Source organism: Crassostrea angulata, chromosome 5, assembly GCF_025612915.1.
Source record: "Crassostrea angulata isolate pt1a10 chromosome 5, ASM2561291v2, whole genome shotgun sequence".
NCBI lineage: Eukaryota > Metazoa > Mollusca > Bivalvia > Ostreida > Ostreidae > Magallana > Magallana angulata.
The window spans coordinates 7,078,200-7,097,354 of NC_069115.1; the positions used below are offsets into that span (position 1 = coordinate 7,078,200).

A 19,155-nucleotide genomic window follows, 5' to 3' on the forward strand; every position below is an offset into this window, starting at 1 on the left:
TGACCAGTTCTTATTTTCATTATGTTATGAGATGTGGTTAATAGACATAATGTATAGAGGAACAGGTTACAACCAGAGATAAATTCAATTATTCTTCAAAAATCAAATCAAATTCCTTTCATTATAGGCCCTAGGGGCAGGGTATCATGAAAACAATTTGATGGAAGCACCTGAGGAGGAAGAGGATATTGATCTTATGAATGATGAGACATTTGGTGGTGACATTGATGGTGTGTATATTATACACTGTAAAATATTTTTTATATACAATGTATATTGCAGATGTATTGTAGCAAATGAAATATTAGTATTAAGGGAAGCAATGTCCTAATGGAGTGAATTTTCCCCCTTCCAACCCCCCCCCCCCCCCTTATAATATACTGAGAAAATGTTGCATGCAAATTCATTGGCAAAAGCTGTTATTTTATAAATAATTTTTGCTGAAACATTTACCTTTATATTCCATCCAACCCCATTATGTTTACTATTGGAAGTTCATTAAATTGTCTTGCCATGCTTATGCAATCGCAACTTCTCAGGCCTTTCTGGCAAGCTTGGAAAAACACCTCGAATGTATTAACATTACCGGATGTTAGAATTTTATACAAAATGGAGTCGCTTCCTATTAATATAAGTATCGGCTAGACAGCCTTATAAGTCACTACTGTATTATATTTTAGGGTATATCATTTACTTTAATGAAGTCTAGCTTACATCTCAACAGATCATAAAATGTGTTGTATTTATATCAAGTTTTATAAAAAGGGGGGTTGTCATGGACGCCTAGGTAATACATTCGAGGTGTTTTTTCGAGCTTGCCGGAAAGGCCGGAGAAGTTGCGATTGCATGCTTATGGTGAAACACCATAATCAAAACTGTTTTGTAACATTCTGATAAAAATTGCATGTCGCTGCTCTATTGCTCTTGTAGTTAAAAAACAGTAAAGTTATTTATTGACAGCATAATGAGCACAGATTGTGTGGAACAACAGCGCTGTGCCAATTAATAATTCAGTAAGTTTTTTTCAATGAATACTACTATTTTGAATACAGAGGACTTTGATTGGGAGGAGCAGCATGAAAAACTATCAGAGGTTATCGAAGTCGGCGACAAAGTTCTGTATGGACGGCCATCGAGAGGTTCTGAATACCAAAACAACTATGCCAGTCAAGAGGTACAATTCGAGAAGATGTAGATAAATTTGATTGCAATATTTTACTGCAGTATGTAAGAATTCTGCGAGGCCATCCTTTAAAAAATGTTCGTTTGGAATTGCCACCAGGGGGTTTATAGATGCAGGAGGAAGGGAGATTTTTTTTTTTTTTTATATTTCAATATTGAAGTTTAACTAATGAAAATATGTTGAAAAAAAATCCTTATAAAAGGAAGTTCTTTATTTTTGCTACAATAATTAAATTTAATCAGTTGGGGGGAAGGGGGGGGTATTTCAATGAGGCGAGAGGCAATTCCAAACAAACAATAGTTTTATTTTGGCCTGGACAATAAATCTGATCAGTTAAACACAAAATAAATAGTTTTAACTTCAGTGAGATTGGCAGGCACACATTTCAAATCTTTGATTGATATAACATTTCAATATAACAGAAAACTATGGACCTGCATGCACAGAAAAGTATGTTTTGTATTTCTAGAAATAGCTAATATTGTATGAAGGTACTGATATAATTTTTCTAAGAGGTTTGGTAATTCATTGTTTGGGTTTTAACACAGGAGTTCATGGAACAGAGTATACGGCAGCTTGTTGTGGAGGACGAAGAAATTGACGACCCCGCCATCCTCAATGTCAGCAAAAACTGCCCAATACCCAAAGTGAGGCTACGTACAATTCTGACAAGTCAAAAAAATCTGTTATATTCCTGAAAAAAGAATTTGACTGCATTCAGGGTTTTAAAAATATAGAAGTGCCTTTGATTTTAAGTAAAAAAAAAAATGACTGTATTAGTGTTAGATAGAATTATTTAAGATGATGGTAATTCTTGTTTTGTAGAAGTGTCAGAACCTGGACGATCTGTTTGGCCCCTCCTCCCCTCCAGCACTACTGGACACGGAGCACCTGGTAAGACACGTCAAAGCTCATCACTACAGCCATTGTGCACAAACGAGAGATATTAGCATAAGTCATTGAACTTGGTTTATCAGTCATTGTAAAACAAATAGTTTAGATTTAATGTTGAAATGCCAGGGACATGTGCCTTGACCATGACATAGATAAATAAATTAATGAACTTACCTGTTGTTTATGTTTGCAGGTGTCCCCGACCAGCAGAAACATCTGGGGGTCCCCGGTGAAAGAGGCCTATATGCCCCCCACGGTCAACAACCTCCAGACTCTGTTTGAGTTTGCCAAGGCAGCATCGGGCACCTCCCATGCCAAAGTAAGGAGACAACAAGGAGACAACATCAGTAGTAGGGGAGGGTCTTGTTAGAATTAGTAAATAAACAATGGACAGAGAGAAATCAAAGCTGTAGAATTGTAGCTCTACGGGAAATTCTGGTTGACGAACTCCACAGCTAAAGTTCAATCCATACAAAAAGCTGTACATTTATTGCTCACAAAAAGTTGCAAATGATTTTATCACAATATATATTTTGAACTGACCATAAATAAATGGAGGAATGATTGCGTCAAGGTCAGATCCATTGCTCCTGTCATCCTGTCAGAGGGTTTTGTGGTTTGTTGTTTACCTATTTTGTGGGCCAAAGTGGTCAGTGATTCATACCAGATTTACATGTAGCTGTATCAAAAAGTATATTTTCAAACTTGTAGTAATTTCTTGTGATCTTAAACCAGAAATAAATGAGCAAGGTCAGCATATAAGGATCTTTAAAATTATTCCACACAGGGTGCCCCAGGAAGGACTTTGGAAGAGCTGGAACAGCAGATAGTTCCGGGGTCAAAAGGTCATGCGATGACAGCAGAGGACCTGGAGCGACAGCTGAGGGGTGAGGGTCAGAAACCGCCCCCTCTTCCTGAGCCTCATCTACATCACCCCCCACCAGGATTTCTACCTGGGTCACATGGCCCAAGAAACCAGACTCCACAGGTGAGTCATGTAGCTTACACAGACTAGTAAACAACGGCCTCCTATATAATAGTGTTGATTTGACATGTCTGAACATTTGCACAACTTTTATCAACTGTATACTGGTGTCAACCTTCAGTTAATGAAACTTTGTTAAAAAATTAGATAATAAGTTGCTCTTGATGGTCATTAGATAGGTTTTAAAACTTTTTCATCAAGCTACTAAAAATATAGAAAACGTGTTTGTCCAAATATTAAAATATACTTTTTTCTTTGCAGCGAATGCCCCCGGGATATGGTCCACCGTACATGCCAATGATGGAAGGCCGGCGCTCCCCCCTGGGTCCGGGACCCTACCCTCCCCGGGCTGGTGAGGGTCCCCCTGGACCCACACCTCCTGGTCCGATTCCACCTCACCTACTCAATGGTAGGAGATCCCCACTAGATTCTGTGCCCACCACCCCTCAGAATAATAGATCCTCCCCTGTGTTGTTGCATAGGCTTTCTCCACTGGGTCCAGGTTTGCATGTCTTCAGATGAATTCCTGTTATATGTTCAATGCCTGTTTGTGTTGATTCCATTCAGAACAGAAATGAATTTTGGTTTTCTGATTTCTTAAGAATAGTTTTTAATATAGAGAGAAAAGGCTTTGTGGTTATTTGCATATCAGATGCTTAGCATCAATTTCTTCTTGCTTAATTAATGTGTCAATAAACGAGTGCATGGAATATTGCTGTATGTATTATAAGCTGCATGTCATTGTACATGTGTTGTCCACCATGCTTAGTTTCCTGTTGCAGGATTTGGTCACACTTCACCATCGCCAGGAAGAGTGTCCCCCATATCTGTTGTATTGAGGGGGTCACCCTCACCCCCTCCCGGAACCCCCCAGAGTTCTATATTATCTGCCTATGCACGAGGGGCTTTACAAAGTCTTCTGGGTAGGGTGTGAATTTCACTGCCTTGATGAGGCAGATTGCATGGGGGACATTTTGGTTTATTTTTCTAACAGTTGACCAAGTTTGATGGTTCCCCAGTGTTCATTCTCATATCTCAGTGACACCAAGCTAAGTTTTCTGTTATTGCATGACTTGTTCATTTACCTTCTGAGTTTTATTTTGTTGAGGTGTTGGATGTTGTTTATTTTGCATGATCATGATAATGAAATACTTGTTCTCTTGATTTTTTTTTCTTGGACGATTTGTTGATTCCATGAGTTTTACCTTTATCCTGATCCTTTACCAGCACTTCTCATCACTGGTGTGTTAACAGTGTTACCTCCTTATGTACACATCAATGATGCAATTGTTTTGACTAAAAGATCTTTATTTTAATATTCATTGGCTTTTGAGTAAAGGGAATGATCATTTTCATTGATTTTCATAAATGAATTTTCACTCAAGTTTTACCATACTTCAAATATTTTGAGTCTGTTATGAAATGCAGACTCAAGTTTTTCTAGTACATGTACATCAGAATTTGATAAACTGTATAATAATTTTTTGGCTCAACTTTTGGTAATTACATACATGTACTAGCATCCAAGATGTATACAAATATTTGAGCACTGAAAACTGAAGCTTTTAGAACCTAATAGAAAAAAACCCAAAAATATCTAATACCTAATTTTGAGGTATATAGTACATGTACTGGTATATTAAAATTATTACTCTTGTAAGTATGTACTGAATATTTTTCCTTTGATACAGGGAATCGAATGACCACGCCTCCCATTGGAATCCCCAGGCCCATGCTTAGAGGACCGCCTCCCCCTCACAGTCCGTATAACAGCCCAGGACCCAGACAGAGCCCGCATGGAGGCCCCTTTGGACCCCCACACGGCAGTCCGTACGGCCCACCTCCTCCAGGATCCTACCCACCCCCTCACAGCAGCCCAGGGGGCCCTAGGTATGTGATAGTAAAATATGGTGACAAGCAATTTTGATCCTATTGCACATGTTACACGTAAGAGGATCCTGATACAATTTTAAGATAAAAGGAAATGAAACTGAATTTGATATAACATTTTGACTGTAACTGTTTAACAGTAGTCTCCTGAAATGTGGGAAGGTTTCTTGTGTCAGAAGTTTTGATTGTCTTGCTTAAATTGTTGTTTGTATTTTATAGACCACCTCACCCAATGGGTCACTCAGATCCCAGGAGGGGCCGGGGAAGGGGCCATTTCAGAGGGCAGTAAGTAATTTCATACCAGATCATTGCCTTCTTTGGAAACTGTAGTAGTCCTATGTGTGTATCAGGTGCTGTTGATACATTGCATTCTCTGAAGAAGGATTGTAAGAGTGTTAATACAAAGCAAATCTAGGTTTACTATACATGTATTGCATATAATTCATTGAAATAAGGACATTATAGAAGCTTTTTAACACTTTAGAACACTGTATGGTATCCGACCTTTACAGAATTAATCTGATTCTCACTTCGTATCAACCATGTACTGAAGAATGTTGTTGTGAAAGGCCTATTACACCTGTATATGCAAGTATTCTTTATTTATATTTTTCATTCCTCCATGTCCATGTATCATTCTAGTAGTCGTGGAGGTTACATGAACATGGATGTCAGGGAAGGTTACTCAGAAGGTCACGACCCAAACAAATATGATCAAATTCATCACCAGGGCAACCGAGATCATCGCCGTGACTACCAGGATAACCGGCGAGAGTATGATCGACGGAGATATTACCACTACAATCCGGACGAAGACAGGAAACGATCGGTGGATGCCTACGCTGGACTCATGACCCAGAAAGAGAAAGACTGGATTATCAAAATCCAGCTCATCCAGCTCCAGACGGAGAATCCTTATCTGGATGACTTTTACTACACTGTAAATACGCTTCCTTCAATTCTTTTTTGTTGGTTTCCAAATTAGTTGTCATTTTGCTCTAACTTTTAGAAAGTTATTTATTAGGTACAGATAGTTTTCCCAATGAAATATAGTTTTCACCTGTTTTGAATTATTACTTTATAATATGTGTGCATTTCTACGACAATGAGGACCAACCATAACCATGAATATATTCGATGCTGAACATCTCAATAAATATGTACATTTACTGATAATGAAAGCATCTAAAAGCTGATCTTTGTAAAGAGCATTCTTTTTACTGAAAAGATCTTCAATACTTTCCATACACATGTATGGTAATGTCATTATGGTAAAACTTGTCAGGAGACTGTCAGGATTACCTTTTTGTGTTAAGATCGACATGTAGTTATAAAGAGACAATGTAATTTTCATATTTTTCCATGAGTCCATACTGTTTAAATTCTGGAAAAGCTTAAAATCCATACAATTTGGATCACTTAGTCCAAGGCCAGATTAGAACATATTTTGACAATGAACATGCTTACATACTAATTCATTCAATCATTCATTCATTCTGTCACTGTGTGTAGACTTACACCCTAAAGAAGAAGGCTGAGGAACGCCTCAAGAGACAGCAGAATGGGGCGTTAGACGACAAGGACTCGGAGCTGAACCTCATCATACCAGCCATGGCTAAACTGGAGACCAAGCCCTACAAACCAGGTACACTTAAACACGATAACTTACTATATACTTACTATGAACTTGTTCTTATAGTGAGGTCGGTGACAGACCTCCAGGTACAGTTAACACAGTGACAAACTTTACCATTAGAATGAATTCTACTACAGTTATTGCCAAGATCAAAGAGATGCCGCGGACGTTGTTCTCCAATATATCACTGACGTCATCAGTAAATTATCAGATCAGAAATACCTATTTGTCTCGCATTGATCATGAAAATACAACTTCAAACCGTAAAAAGTTTTAAAACTATGTCAATTTTACGTGTTAGTTCCAGTCAAAACGATGTGTATTGCCTCAAATGTTTATTTTTAAGAGATCAATGCGGCTGTTCCTAGGACTTCCCAGCACATTTTCACTGCGTGTTTTTACATGAAATATATAATGTGTAGTAGTAGTAATCGTATTATATTAGGAATATAACTCAAAGATATTTTATAAATAAGTGAAGAGTATTAAAATCCAAAGAAAAATTCTGTCGTCTGCCTGTGATTCCTTTGATCGATACACATGTAAACATTACTAACAAAACCGTTGGGGTTACACGGAACAGCCATCAAAATGACCTAGATTGTCTCTCTATAGGAAAAACAAACTGTAGAAATACTGGGCTGTTAGTAGAATAAAAATAAAGTTCTTGTTTTCGTGAATGTTGCAGGATAACCTCCTCGGTCTCGAAATGTTGTTTGAAATATAAAAGCCTCTGCTAACGCCTCAGCTTTTATATTTCCAAACAACATTTCTTAACCTCGGAGGTTATTCTGCAACATTCACGATAACTCATACTTTATTTCTTAATTTACACACGGGTAAGCCAGTGCCATTTCCCCAGTACCTTTGATACATCAAAAATAACAAATAAGGCAATCTAATTTATAGTGATATAAAACTTTTTTCCTGGGATTTAACTATTTGTATGTTTTACTATACATTGTATCTAGACGGTCTGTCTGTTTGTAGGTAATGTAAATCCCTCAAAGAATGTGTCATTTGAGCTCTAAAAGTATAGATTAATTTCAATTGTCAATTTTGTAAGTTTGAATGAATTCAGTGCCTTGGTAACCATGCACTATTATATAGTTAGTATAAATTTTACATAACATGTAACACTACTAGTGTAGGTAAATCATGAACCAAAATCTCTACATATCAATTGCTTTTTCCTAAACAACAACAACAATATCAATCTGTTTAAAACAACCTGAAAAAGCGAATTTTCATCTTGCATATAACCTAGTTTAAATGAAAATAGATTTATTATTCCTGTAAATTGTTTACAACTCTGTTTGATTTTTGATAGATTTTAGAAAGCCTGTAAATTGATTACAGTTAGTTTGATTTTTAATAGATTTAAGTTTGCCTGTAAGTTGTTACAACATAGTTTGATTTTTGATAGATTTTATAAAGCCTGTAAATTGTTTACAGCTCAGTTTGAAGGCTCTCTGGGCAGATTAACCACCTCAAGTGTTCACAATCCCAGGCAAATTATTGACGTCAGGAGTGACAACAAGCCACACTCAGAGGAAGGAGAGCCCAAGAATGTCTCCAAGGAGCTGAGACGCAGCAGGCAGCTGTTGATGGAGATAGAGAATGTAAGTCTGTGTGTAGAGAATGTAAGTCTGTGTTTAGAGCTGAGACGCAGCAGGCAGCTGTTGATGGAGATAGAGAATGTAAGTCTGTGTTTAGAGAATGTAAGTCTGTATGTAGAGAATGTAAGTCTGTGTGTAGAGAATGTAAGTCTGTGTGTAGAGAATGTAAGTCTGTGTGTAGAGAATGTAAGTCTGTGTGTAGAGCTGAGACGCAGCAGGCAGCTGTTGATGGAGATAGAGAATGTAAGTCTGTGTTTAGAGCTGAGACGCAGCAGGCAGCTGTTGATGGAGATAGAGAATGTAAGTCTGTGTGTAGAGAATGTAAGTCTGTGTGTAGAGAATGTAAGTCTGTGTGTAGAGCTGAGACGCAGCAGGCAGCTGTTGATGGAGATAGAGAATGTAAGTCTGTGTGTAAAGAAAACTTAAGTCCGTATGTAAGTCTTCATGTAGAGAATGTAAGTCGGTGTGTAGAGAATGTAAATCTGTGTTAAGAAATGTAAGTCTGCGTAAAGAGAACTTAAGTTTGTAATTAACTCAGTGTGTGGAGAATGTAAGTCTGTGTAAAGAAAACTTAAGTCTGTGTAGAGAATTTAAGTTTGTGTGTAGAGAACTGAAGTGTTAATGTAACTCAGTGTGTGGAGAATGTAAGTCTGTGTTTAGAGAATGTAAGTCTGTATATAGAGAAAAAAATCTGTATAGAGATTGTAAGTCTGTGTAAAAAACTTAAATCTACATGTATGTATAGAGAATGTTTGTCTGTGTTTTGAGAACTAAATTCTTTAGAGATAACTTAAGTCTGTAAATAGGGACTGAAGTCTGTGTATAGAGAAAGCTAGTCTGTGTAAAGAGAATGTAAGTTAGCTGTTATGAGAATGTAAGTCTATGTGTAGATAATACAAGTTATTTATAGAGAATACAAGTCTGTGTACAGAATGTAAATCAGTGTAGGTCTATGTGTATAGAACATAGGTCTGTGTAGTGGAAACAGACAGTGTAGAAAATTTCAGTCAGATTATCTGTATGACAAATCTATGAAGTGTATACACAGTGAAGAATTTTTTCTTTTATTGCAGGGTTATAATCTTCTCTTAGATGTGGATGACATCGAAAAGAAAATATTAGCTTTGCCAGAAGAAGCAAGGTAAATAATATAATGCAGATAAGGAGATTTATCTATTGCCAAATACCCTCCTTCCTCTTTGTAAGATCTATAAGGCATTGTCAGATTGTAAAAGCACTCCCTAAGAAAAAGGGCAACACAGAAATGATCATGTATCAGTGAATGGTCACTTTCTAATTTGGCATAAACTTCAATCTATTGGACTCAATTTTTTTTTACCTTTTTTTAGCCCCTGTAAATATTTAGAAAAAAACACAATTATTCTAGCTTCTCACTTTTATGGTATTTAAAAAAAAATAAGTTTTTCAGGTGTACAAAATATTCAGAGCAAATGTTAAAACATGATTTTCACCTATATGTAAACAACATGCACAGTTATAAACAAATGCCCTGGAAGGATATTCTTGTTCAGCTCTGTGTCTAAATGGCCTCTACCATTTAAGCAAGTTTTTAGCAATGTGTGATGACTCAAAATGTTTGCCTTTGTTTGCAGGAAACCATTATTTGAAGACAGGAAGAACATGCTGACAGATCTCTATAAATATTTACTGTGCCCAGGAAACAATGATCATTTCTTGTCCATCATGTCAATCCGCAAAGGGAGGAAACTGGTGGCTCGGGTCCTACCACTTCTGGAAAAGGTACTGATCTGTGTATTAACAGACAAAGGTTATTAGAAATGCTTGGATTTCCTCGAAAGAAAGCAGGGGATTAATTTTTTAATCCTATATAAGTGTGTCATGTAGCTCCTGATCACATTATTAAACAACACTATCTTTTTATTTTGATAAATGCATTTGATTGTGCACATTGTGTTATATTGATGACAAAAATATAAATTTCATCATTCATTATATTTTTTTCTAGAGCCAGGCAGAGAATATGGTACAGTTACTGATGAGGAACATGGCATATCTGATCAAAAAGGATCAAGGAGACGAGGTAATGCTAGAGTGTATATATATATATATATATCTGATCAAAAAGGATCAAGGAGACGAGGTAATGCTAGAGTGTATATATATATATATATCTGATCAAAAAGGATCAAGGAGACGAGGTAATGCTCAAGTGTATATATATATATATATCTGATCAAAAAGGATCAAGGAGACGAGGTAATGCTAGAGTGTATATATATATATATCTGATCAAAAAGGATCAAGGAGACGAGGTAATGCTAGAGTGTATATATATATATCTGATCAAAAAGGATCAAGGAGACGAGGTAATGCTAGAGTGTATATATATATATATATATATCTGATCAAAAAGGATCAAGGAGACGAGGTAATGCTCAAGTGTATATATATGATGTAGATTCCTAATTATATGGAGGAATAATATCCGTGTAAAACTGTAAGAAGCACCCCTCAAGAATTTAAAAATCTCGCTTTTATTTTTTGGACAGATATAAACTAAATGGAACTATGATAAAAATGTATATTCTCACGATTTGATGCAAAACGTTTGAATCGCGGAATTAAAGGGTACCTGCAGTGCCAGTCAATTTTTGGTATAATGGAGATCTATGAGTAAAAACGTCATCCTGAAAATTTTACAGCGATCGCATAAGTAGTTTTCGAGATATTTGGGGAAAACTCGATTTCACACCTGAACGAGTTTTGAATCAAGCCGTTTTGGCGCAAGATGAACTGTGACGTCACGGGGTCAACGCGACTGTATGAGAAACAGGAATATCGTATGAAAACTGTTCGTTTTCTTGCATTGTTTTATCGATGTATGAACATTTTTTTATGTTGTTTTATTTCCTTATCAACCCTGGATGACTAAATATACTGTTGTTTGAGTTAAAACCCGTTTTTATCGAACAAAAATGCCGAATTCGGAAAATTGTTTGCTTCATGAATTTAGTCAAATGTGTTGCACATTTTGCATATAAATGCACACCATATGTAGCAAAATGGCAATAAATCAAACTTTTGTTTTAAGAAACATATTTTGTTAATATTGTCATTCTTTCGAATGATTTTTCCATGACATTATTAACCGATTAATAATATTGATAATACATATTTCGTAAAGGGTAACGCGGGGTCTATTCCTCGTATAAGGCATAAAATTACAAATGATTTCGCCCGATTATTCAATAATAATGATATAGGACTAATAACAATCAAAATAGGATGCATTCTTTAACAAACAGACACGGGATTATAAACGGATCAAGGCGAAAGTCCAAGATGGCTGCATGATTAAGTCTGTCTCGTATTCTTTTAAAAATACGATAATGGAATTTCATTTTACATTTATTTACATCCTTTGTCAAAATGTTCAAGTTTATTCAGATTTCATAATGATTCGCTGTCAGTATAACAATTTAAGTAACGTGGAGTTAAAGTGTTAACTAATTGCTGACTATAACGCTCGAAAGAAAGTTGCACTTGATTAAATAAGAAATTAAGTAAATTTTTAATGTAAATGTAATTACTTCCAAAATAATTACTTGATCACATAAAAAAGGTTTAAATTGCCGAATTTGGTCATTATTTCAGTGATTAGATAAGTATCAATAAAGGCATTTACTTCGAACATTAGTTTTTACTATTTGTCTTTAATCACTGATTGACGGACTAGATACATGTATTAGCTTACGAATGCTTGATTCACACAGTCTTATTTATTTTTATTTTTTATTGTTTAACAATTGAGTAGCTAATTATACACAATTCAATTTACCAGTCTAGAGGTGTGAAACCCTCTCTTTGTTCACCAGTCTCGTGTACCATGTGTATACATACCGCAGATACACGTGTGTCTGGAGCAGTGGCTTCGTTAGTTTACCTGTTTACCTGTGTCATTGTCTCGGATCGCTCGTGTGTGAAAGGATATTATGCAATCAAAGAATAAATAATGAACCTAAATCTGCCCATGCAAGCGTTTTAAGATATCGTATTCATCGGTAAAAGGGCGACGAGAATAGCAAATTTTAAAATCCTTTAAAAATAAATCTGACTGTAATAAAATAATTACGGATACAAATTTCTAAATATACAATACTTAAAATAAATAGATACGTCAAAACATCAGACCTATATTAATCATTTTGGCTGAAAAATCGAATTTAATTTGTATAGCTTTGTGAAGAAATTTCCCTTGTGTTGACCTCGTGACGTCACTTCCGCTGAAGCCTCGTTATCGCCTAATTCTGTTTTCTCTTGATTAGATTTCCTTAAGCAGGTAAAAATAGCCACTTTGAAGCGGCGTAACTCCGTTATTTTTGCATCGATTTCGATGAGGTTTTTTGCATTACATTTTGGTAATTAAACTCTTTGAAATATGTTTCACATCGGCTTGGCTGCAGGTACCCTTTAAGTACTAGCGTAAAATCTATGGTATGTTCCATGTTTTAACATTTGATGTGTTCCGTGATTTCATGATATGATTGATGTTTGTTCCACATGTTCTGTAATCACACTTTCTGTGTTCATATGTTTTGTTCACATTGTGTTATATATATGGTGCGATGTGGTGTTACATGTGTTTACATGGTCTTTGTTACATGTGTTTTTGTTCTATCTGTAAACTCAAATTATATTTTGTAAGGTTTATAGTACATGTAAAACTGATGTTAATAATGAAGTCCAAAGACATTTACTTATCAGCCAGTAAATTGCTCTATATCTCAGGGTCTGATGTGTCTCCACGACTCAGTGATCCGTGTGATTGACACGTGTGACCTCCAGCGTCTGGTTGAGTTTGCCACGGAGCTGAAGGAATCCCGACAAAACCAGTCAAAGACCACTGCTGTCGCCATACAGAACAAGGTCAGTCCAAAGAGGTCAAAGTTTAAAGCTTCAGTGTAACACAAAGATCAAAGTTCAGTCTCAATGTAACACAAAGTTCAGAGTCTCAATGTAACACAAAGGTCAAAGTTCATAGTCTCAATGTAACACAAAGGTCAAAGTTCAGAGTTTCAATGTAACACAAAGGTCAAAGTTCCGATGCTTGATGTCAAACAGGTCAAAGTTGGATATATTACCTCATGTTTATATACATGTTCTCAATTGTATATTTGATGGATTTGAGTTCAAGACTGAATTATCTCATTCAGTTATTAAAATGGTGAACTTGTTGTTAATATACATGAATACATGTTCAGTGAATTGTATGATGTCAAAATATTGCAGGCTAATTATTAGTAGTGTTGTACACAGAGAAAAAACAAAACTTTTTCTGTAGATTGATAAACTGCAGTTAAAAGAACTACCAGTATATGTGTGTACCAACAACTACTGTGGATTCATTAAATATCATGGGCCAATTTTTATGGATTGTTTAAATTTTACAGATATGTGGGGACATTATTTTGTGAAATCTCTAATTCCTACAAAAGGAAATATGACTTTAAAGTGGCATGGTCACGATTTTGGTCAAGAATTATTTTTTCGATTTTAATGTTTAGAATGCTTCAGCAAGGCATTTTTAATAGGCAACCAAAATTTGAGTGTCATTTGTTGAGCTATAAGCGAGTTACAGAGCTTACAATTTCTCGCTATGTTAACAAAGCTTTTGTTTACATTTTGAACGTTGAAGTGAAAAATCCAGTTTTAGACCTAAAATGAATGTGTTAAACATTAGGAACTGTTTATTTATGCTTAAAATGAATAAGAATATAGACAAATCATCTTGAAAAAGATTTTTTACAGGTATATTGAACCTATGTAAACAAAAACAGGGCACAAACCTTGTTTACATGACGAAGAATTATGAGCCCTGTATCTTGCTTAAAACTCATCGACGGGCACCCAAATTTCATTTGATCATTAGAAATGCATTCTTAAAGCATTGTAAATAATAAAAACAGAAAAATAAAATATGACCAAAATCGTGACCATGCCCCTTTGATACCCTGATTTATTAGTTCCTGGAGGATGTTAATTCGTTGATGAAAGGTACCTACGGATTCCAGGAAAATTGAGCCGCCACGAAATCGAATGATTCCACAGTATCTGTGTCTTTTACTCTCTATGTATGAACTAAAATAACAACTTGATGGTGACTTCTTTCTTTGTCTAGTTCGGCAGCTCTTTGGTGTGTACTCTGCTTCACCGAGGTGAAGTTCTCCATGCCAACACCTCACCTCTAGACATGGACAATCAGCTGGAATCACTATGGTAACGTACACATACATCGTATAACTAGAATTTAATAAATACTCTGATAGATATATAACTGCTTCTGATAGATCCTTCTCCACATGATATGTGACTGCTTCTTAAGGTACCTTAAAAAGTTTACTTCCTGATAAGAAAGATAATTCCTGCTGGGAAAAAATCACTTAATATTCCTGTATAAAACTGTCAATATCTCCTTAGTTTTTCTAGCAAGGCATTTTGATATTGTATGCATTTTAATTATATTTTTTATTTTTTGAAAAATTTTAATAACTGTTCAAAAGCATAAGTTTGTTTGTTTACATCTTGTTATCTTTGGACAGGTGCCAGTTTGTCCATGAATTCGCAGGAATTCTTGCGGTGGTGCCAACGGAATCTCTTGTTCACCCAAAACAGCACCACGCCTCCATAACGGAGCACTTTGATCGACTCCTCAACAAAAAACTGATCGCTGTCATCGAAGACAAAGTTAAACTCTTCACTGAACCGGAACGGGCTGCGTGATGTCTTGGTCTGGTCACTAGAGTAACTTTCGTCTGGAGAGAAAGAATTTTGACAATTGTATACATTAGAATGTAAATTAAATCTTTGCTGAATTTTAATGAAAAGATAGCTATCAAGCAAGATCATCAGAGCAATGAAGCTGTTACAACTCACCAGTAAGATTATATCGTCTGGAGTTACTTGTGCATGGCTGATTCATCGCTTATGGAGTCAGAATATTTCAAAAAACTTAGGGCTGTTCTTCAAGCTGGTTTTTGTGGATCCGAAGTTGTTTACACATTATCATTTACCTTTCTTTTTTGGAGGAAATAAGAATTTCTTTATTGGAACTTACATGTAAAATTATCAACCCTTTGTGTGTCAACGTATATTATGGGTGTTAAACTCATCCCAAAACTGAAAAGAAATATTGCTTCCCATTTTAAAAATGCATTTTTATTTTTTTTTATGGCAGTATCCCATCATGAATTTATTAATAAGCGAATGAAATTGCATGGAACATTTTGTGTGTATTTATATATATCTTTTCTTCGATCTTGTCACAAAGTCTTCTAAGAGGGAAAGTTTAAAAAAATTACCCATGATTCATTAGAGGAAAAGATTTTTTGTCTTTGAATTAAGAGTGGTCATTTTTTTGTACATAAAACTTAAATCATGATTCACTTCCTCTAACATTTGTATCAATGTCTGCAGCAACTAGCACACCATATCCATATACATATATATCTAATCAATTAAACAGTTTGTTTTCAATCTGAAAAAGGAGTTCATACTTGTATCAGTATTTGAGATGCACTGTTTCTTTCACATTTTTTTAAAGAAGAATTTTAATAAGTAATTCAATTTAATTATGTATTAACACCATCTACTACATGTGTAAATCCTTACCCTCTACATGTTTGGAAATATTCATTTTATATAATGTAAAAAAAAAAATGATTTGTAATGTTGGCTGTGATAAGGGAACTAGTATAAACTGGTGGGCCCAGAGTAATATTTGTGTTGTAAGTGGTAGAGTCTAGCTAGTGTATTGTGTTAGTGACTTGTATAACCAATACTTGATCATACTTTGGTCTGTGGGGCGATATTTTGTTATGCCCAGGCGATATACGTTTTAGGATACTAATGTCTGTGGGGCGATATTTGTTAAGCCCAGGCGATATATGTTTAGGCCTTAAAACACAGACCATTTTGATTTTGATTTTCTTCACCCAGTAATAGTGCTTTTGTTACACTAATGCATTTGAAAGTAAAGATTTGCAAATAAATTTTTGATTATTTTTTCTCTGCCTCTACTGTATGATGTGTCTATGATGAAATGTGAAAATATGTACATTGGCCAAGAAAATTGAAAGTCTTAGAGTATTTTTATTAAAGTTGGATGATTGTGAAATTATCTAGACACAGTATAAAAACGTCATGCAATCACAAAGTTACTGTGGATGAACTTGGAACATCTAAAGATCCAAATCTAAGTATTGAAAGTACTGATGGGTTCAATCTTACAGAAATTTCCAAACCCTCCCAACCCGCCAACCCCCACCGTGTTTTCAAGATCGATCTTCAATCCTCCACGAATTGAAAACTGGAGGGGGGGGGGTAAGGATGAAGGATATCATTTTAATAAGATTGATGTAGGATTTGACTCTACATTGGTTCTTGGGTTTGCTGAAATACTTTTGAAATGCAGTGTACATTTCATTTATTCTTCTCGGAAATGTAGACTGGTTCTATCCCACACACAAGGCAAGTTTATTTGGTAATAAAGGTACGTACCAAGATAAACAACTCCTACTTTATGCAAACTTCAACGGAGAATCACAGAGTTTATGAATATGGCCTAGTGTTTACTCGTTGTAAGTTGGACTGGAAAAGGCTAAGCACAAAAATGATGGAACAAAACGAAATACGAAAATTAAAATCAATTTTGATTTAGCATTATTTCTCCATTGTGCAGATGCAGTAGACACAATATGTATTGCTTAAGTGAAGAAATATTTTGAACCATAGCTCTATTGTTTCAAGTAGTACTATATTTACAAAATCGTCTGAAACAACTATTGAAAATGAATTTGCGAATAATTTTTATCTTTTTTCATTTATTTTACTAATACCGTACCGAGATTTTGCCATGAAGCGAACAGAAATAGCTGTAGACAGAGTGGCAACGCCCGTTTTAACATTAATTTCAATGTAACCATAAATTTTTAAACGGGTTTTGCCCCTGTGGCTGTAGGGTATAAATTATCTGACTTGGATTGGCATCTCAAGTTTACTAATGGAGGAAGGATAGATCTAAACTTCCTACTTAAAAATAGGCTCATATTTTCAGTTAACCTATATCTTGAATATAAATAGAAAATGTGTATCAGTTTAAAGATCAAATCTAAACTAAATGATAATTTCGGAGAACACCTTCCAGGTGAGGTATGAGGATAATCAAGTCAGTCCTAGGGACTTTGATGTCGGTTTTTTAACCAGTCTAAATTCCGGGTGTATATAACAATTCAATGACGTAACATCACGTATTTGTAACGTCACAATCGCCCACATATTGTGACGTCACAATATTGTCTAGCTAACAAACGCCTTAGCGATTGATACGGTCAAGTTGTGTATCGATATGGGGTTGCTGCAGAGTTGTTTTGCGAAAAATAACAAGGTGGGAGTGATGAAGGAGGAGGCGGAGGTGTACGAGAAGGTGCGCCGTGCCATGGTCACCGAGGACCTGACGGAGAAGAAAGGTGGGCTGGCCTTCGGTCTGACGTTTGTCTCCGAGGAGGAGCCAAAGATGCCACCACGCAGATTGACAGAGCTCAAAAAACAGGATTTTGAGAAATGGAGGGGTAAGTTAATTACTACAATTTATTGTTTAAGGGTTTATGTCATATATTAGAAATTCATTGATGAAAAAATGAGTTAATACACTGAAGAAAGTTTAATATTCTTGCACAAATTTAACTGATTATTATTAATTATTTTCTTCTCAACAGACGATCAGGAAAATGTCCAGTCCCAAAAGCAGAAGCTGGCTCAGCAGCGAAGGGAGGAGGCCCTCCTCCAGAAGAAGATCGAAGTCGCCCATAGAGAGATGGAGAGGCTGGAGAAATATGTCAATCTCAGCGTTCAATAACTGTCTTATTACAATTAACTTGTGATAAACAACCTTGATCCCAATCTTGTTTTATTTTCTCTCTCTATATATAATATATTAGTCAATTAAGGGGGTATTTTTTATCACAGTAGTTGATATTGAAAAAGTTGTTATTAATTGTGAAAAAAATCTTAGTTACATACTACATGTAGTATAATATGTTAATGTATAATTCCTTGTTTAATCAAGACTATGATTTAAATTTGTTCAAATTATGAACAACTGAAAGGATCAGAAAATTATTTATGGAAAGTGTCAAAAGGTTATATTATTATCTTCACTCAAAGAAAAAAGAAGATGAAATTTAACAAAACAAGAAGAAGTAAAAATGCAATTCTATATTTGACCTCGGGTAATAACGATCAAAATAAAAAAAACTACAATTGGGATTCGTTATCTTTTTACATAGATCTAAGAGTCATTTTCAAAGGTCCAAATTTTTGTGACACAGGATTTCTGGTAAATATTGCAATAAAAACACACATTTTTTAGCTGATGTATTTGATAACAATTAAAAAATAAGAAAGAAATTAGAGTGTGATTAAAAATTGATATAAATACTGAAAATAAGCACGTGAACAAGTATACATGTAGTTAAAGGAGCATTGATGCTAATAGTAACAGTTACTTATTTTTATTTCATGGCCTCGCCCTCGCAATTTGCCATGGGTTTTGAAAAGTTTGGACTCTAACCACTACCTGATATACGATGAACAAATAGGGGTAAATTCTGCTCTTGTATTTGTTTAAACTTTTTTTTCCTGTCAAATATCCCTTAGTCCAGAATGCTCTGTATATCGTGCCTATACTAAAAGTAGCTAGTTTTAAGGTGGCTCTATACACCACTTTTTGATGACGCAGTACGAAAAAAAGTAAATCTGGAAACATGAATTTCCGGTACTGGCTGATTTAAACTGAGGTGAATTGTATGGGAACCGCTATTTTGAAAAATATGTTAAATGGATAGATTTAATTTGATAATTGGAAAATTCATTACTTACAAGTAATGTGGTATGTGACACCTTCACATTG

General features: G+C 35.3%; 1 protein-coding gene across 3 annotated transcripts in view; it reads left to right on the forward strand.

Moving 5' to 3' along the window:
- Positions 1–18,117, forward strand: part of LOC128184831 (protein PAT1 homolog 1-like) — an 89,975-nt gene extending 71,858 nt beyond the window's left edge. The window contains exons 2-21 of one of the 3 annotated variants that reach the window (XM_052854445.1): positions 128–230; positions 1,053–1,174; positions 1,732–1,830; positions 2,009–2,077; positions 2,271–2,396; positions 2,865–3,065; positions 3,324–3,471; positions 4,754–4,952; positions 5,172–5,237; positions 5,595–5,892; positions 6,465–6,597; positions 6,652–6,674; positions 9,281–9,348; positions 9,821–9,968; positions 10,195–10,269; positions 12,978–13,115; positions 14,368–14,465; positions 14,789–14,933; positions 17,608–17,815; positions 17,963–18,117. In XM_052854445.1, coding sequence (XP_052710405.1) covers positions 161–230; positions 1,053–1,174; positions 1,732–1,830; positions 2,009–2,077; positions 2,271–2,396; positions 2,865–3,065; positions 3,324–3,471; positions 4,754–4,952; positions 5,172–5,237; positions 5,595–5,892; positions 6,465–6,597; positions 6,652–6,674; positions 9,281–9,348; positions 9,821–9,968; positions 10,195–10,269; positions 12,978–13,115; positions 14,368–14,465; positions 14,789–14,933; positions 17,608–17,815; positions 17,963–18,102 — 2,574 coding nt within the window. In that variant the 5' untranslated portion in view covers positions 128–160 and the 3' untranslated portion in view covers positions 18,103–18,117. Of the gene's footprint in view, positions 1–127; positions 231–1,052; positions 1,175–1,731; positions 1,831–2,008; positions 2,078–2,270; positions 2,397–2,864; positions 3,066–3,323; positions 3,565–3,844; positions 3,986–4,753; positions 4,953–5,171; positions 5,238–5,594; positions 5,893–6,464; positions 6,598–6,651; positions 6,675–8,043; positions 8,211–9,280; positions 9,349–9,820; positions 9,969–10,194; positions 10,270–12,977; positions 13,116–14,367; positions 14,466–14,788; positions 16,253–17,607; positions 17,816–17,962 lie in introns of those variants that run through there. The other 2 variants (XM_052854443.1, XM_052854444.1) reach the window with 2 other exon arrangements.
- Positions 18,118–19,155: the final 1,038 nt, after the last annotated feature.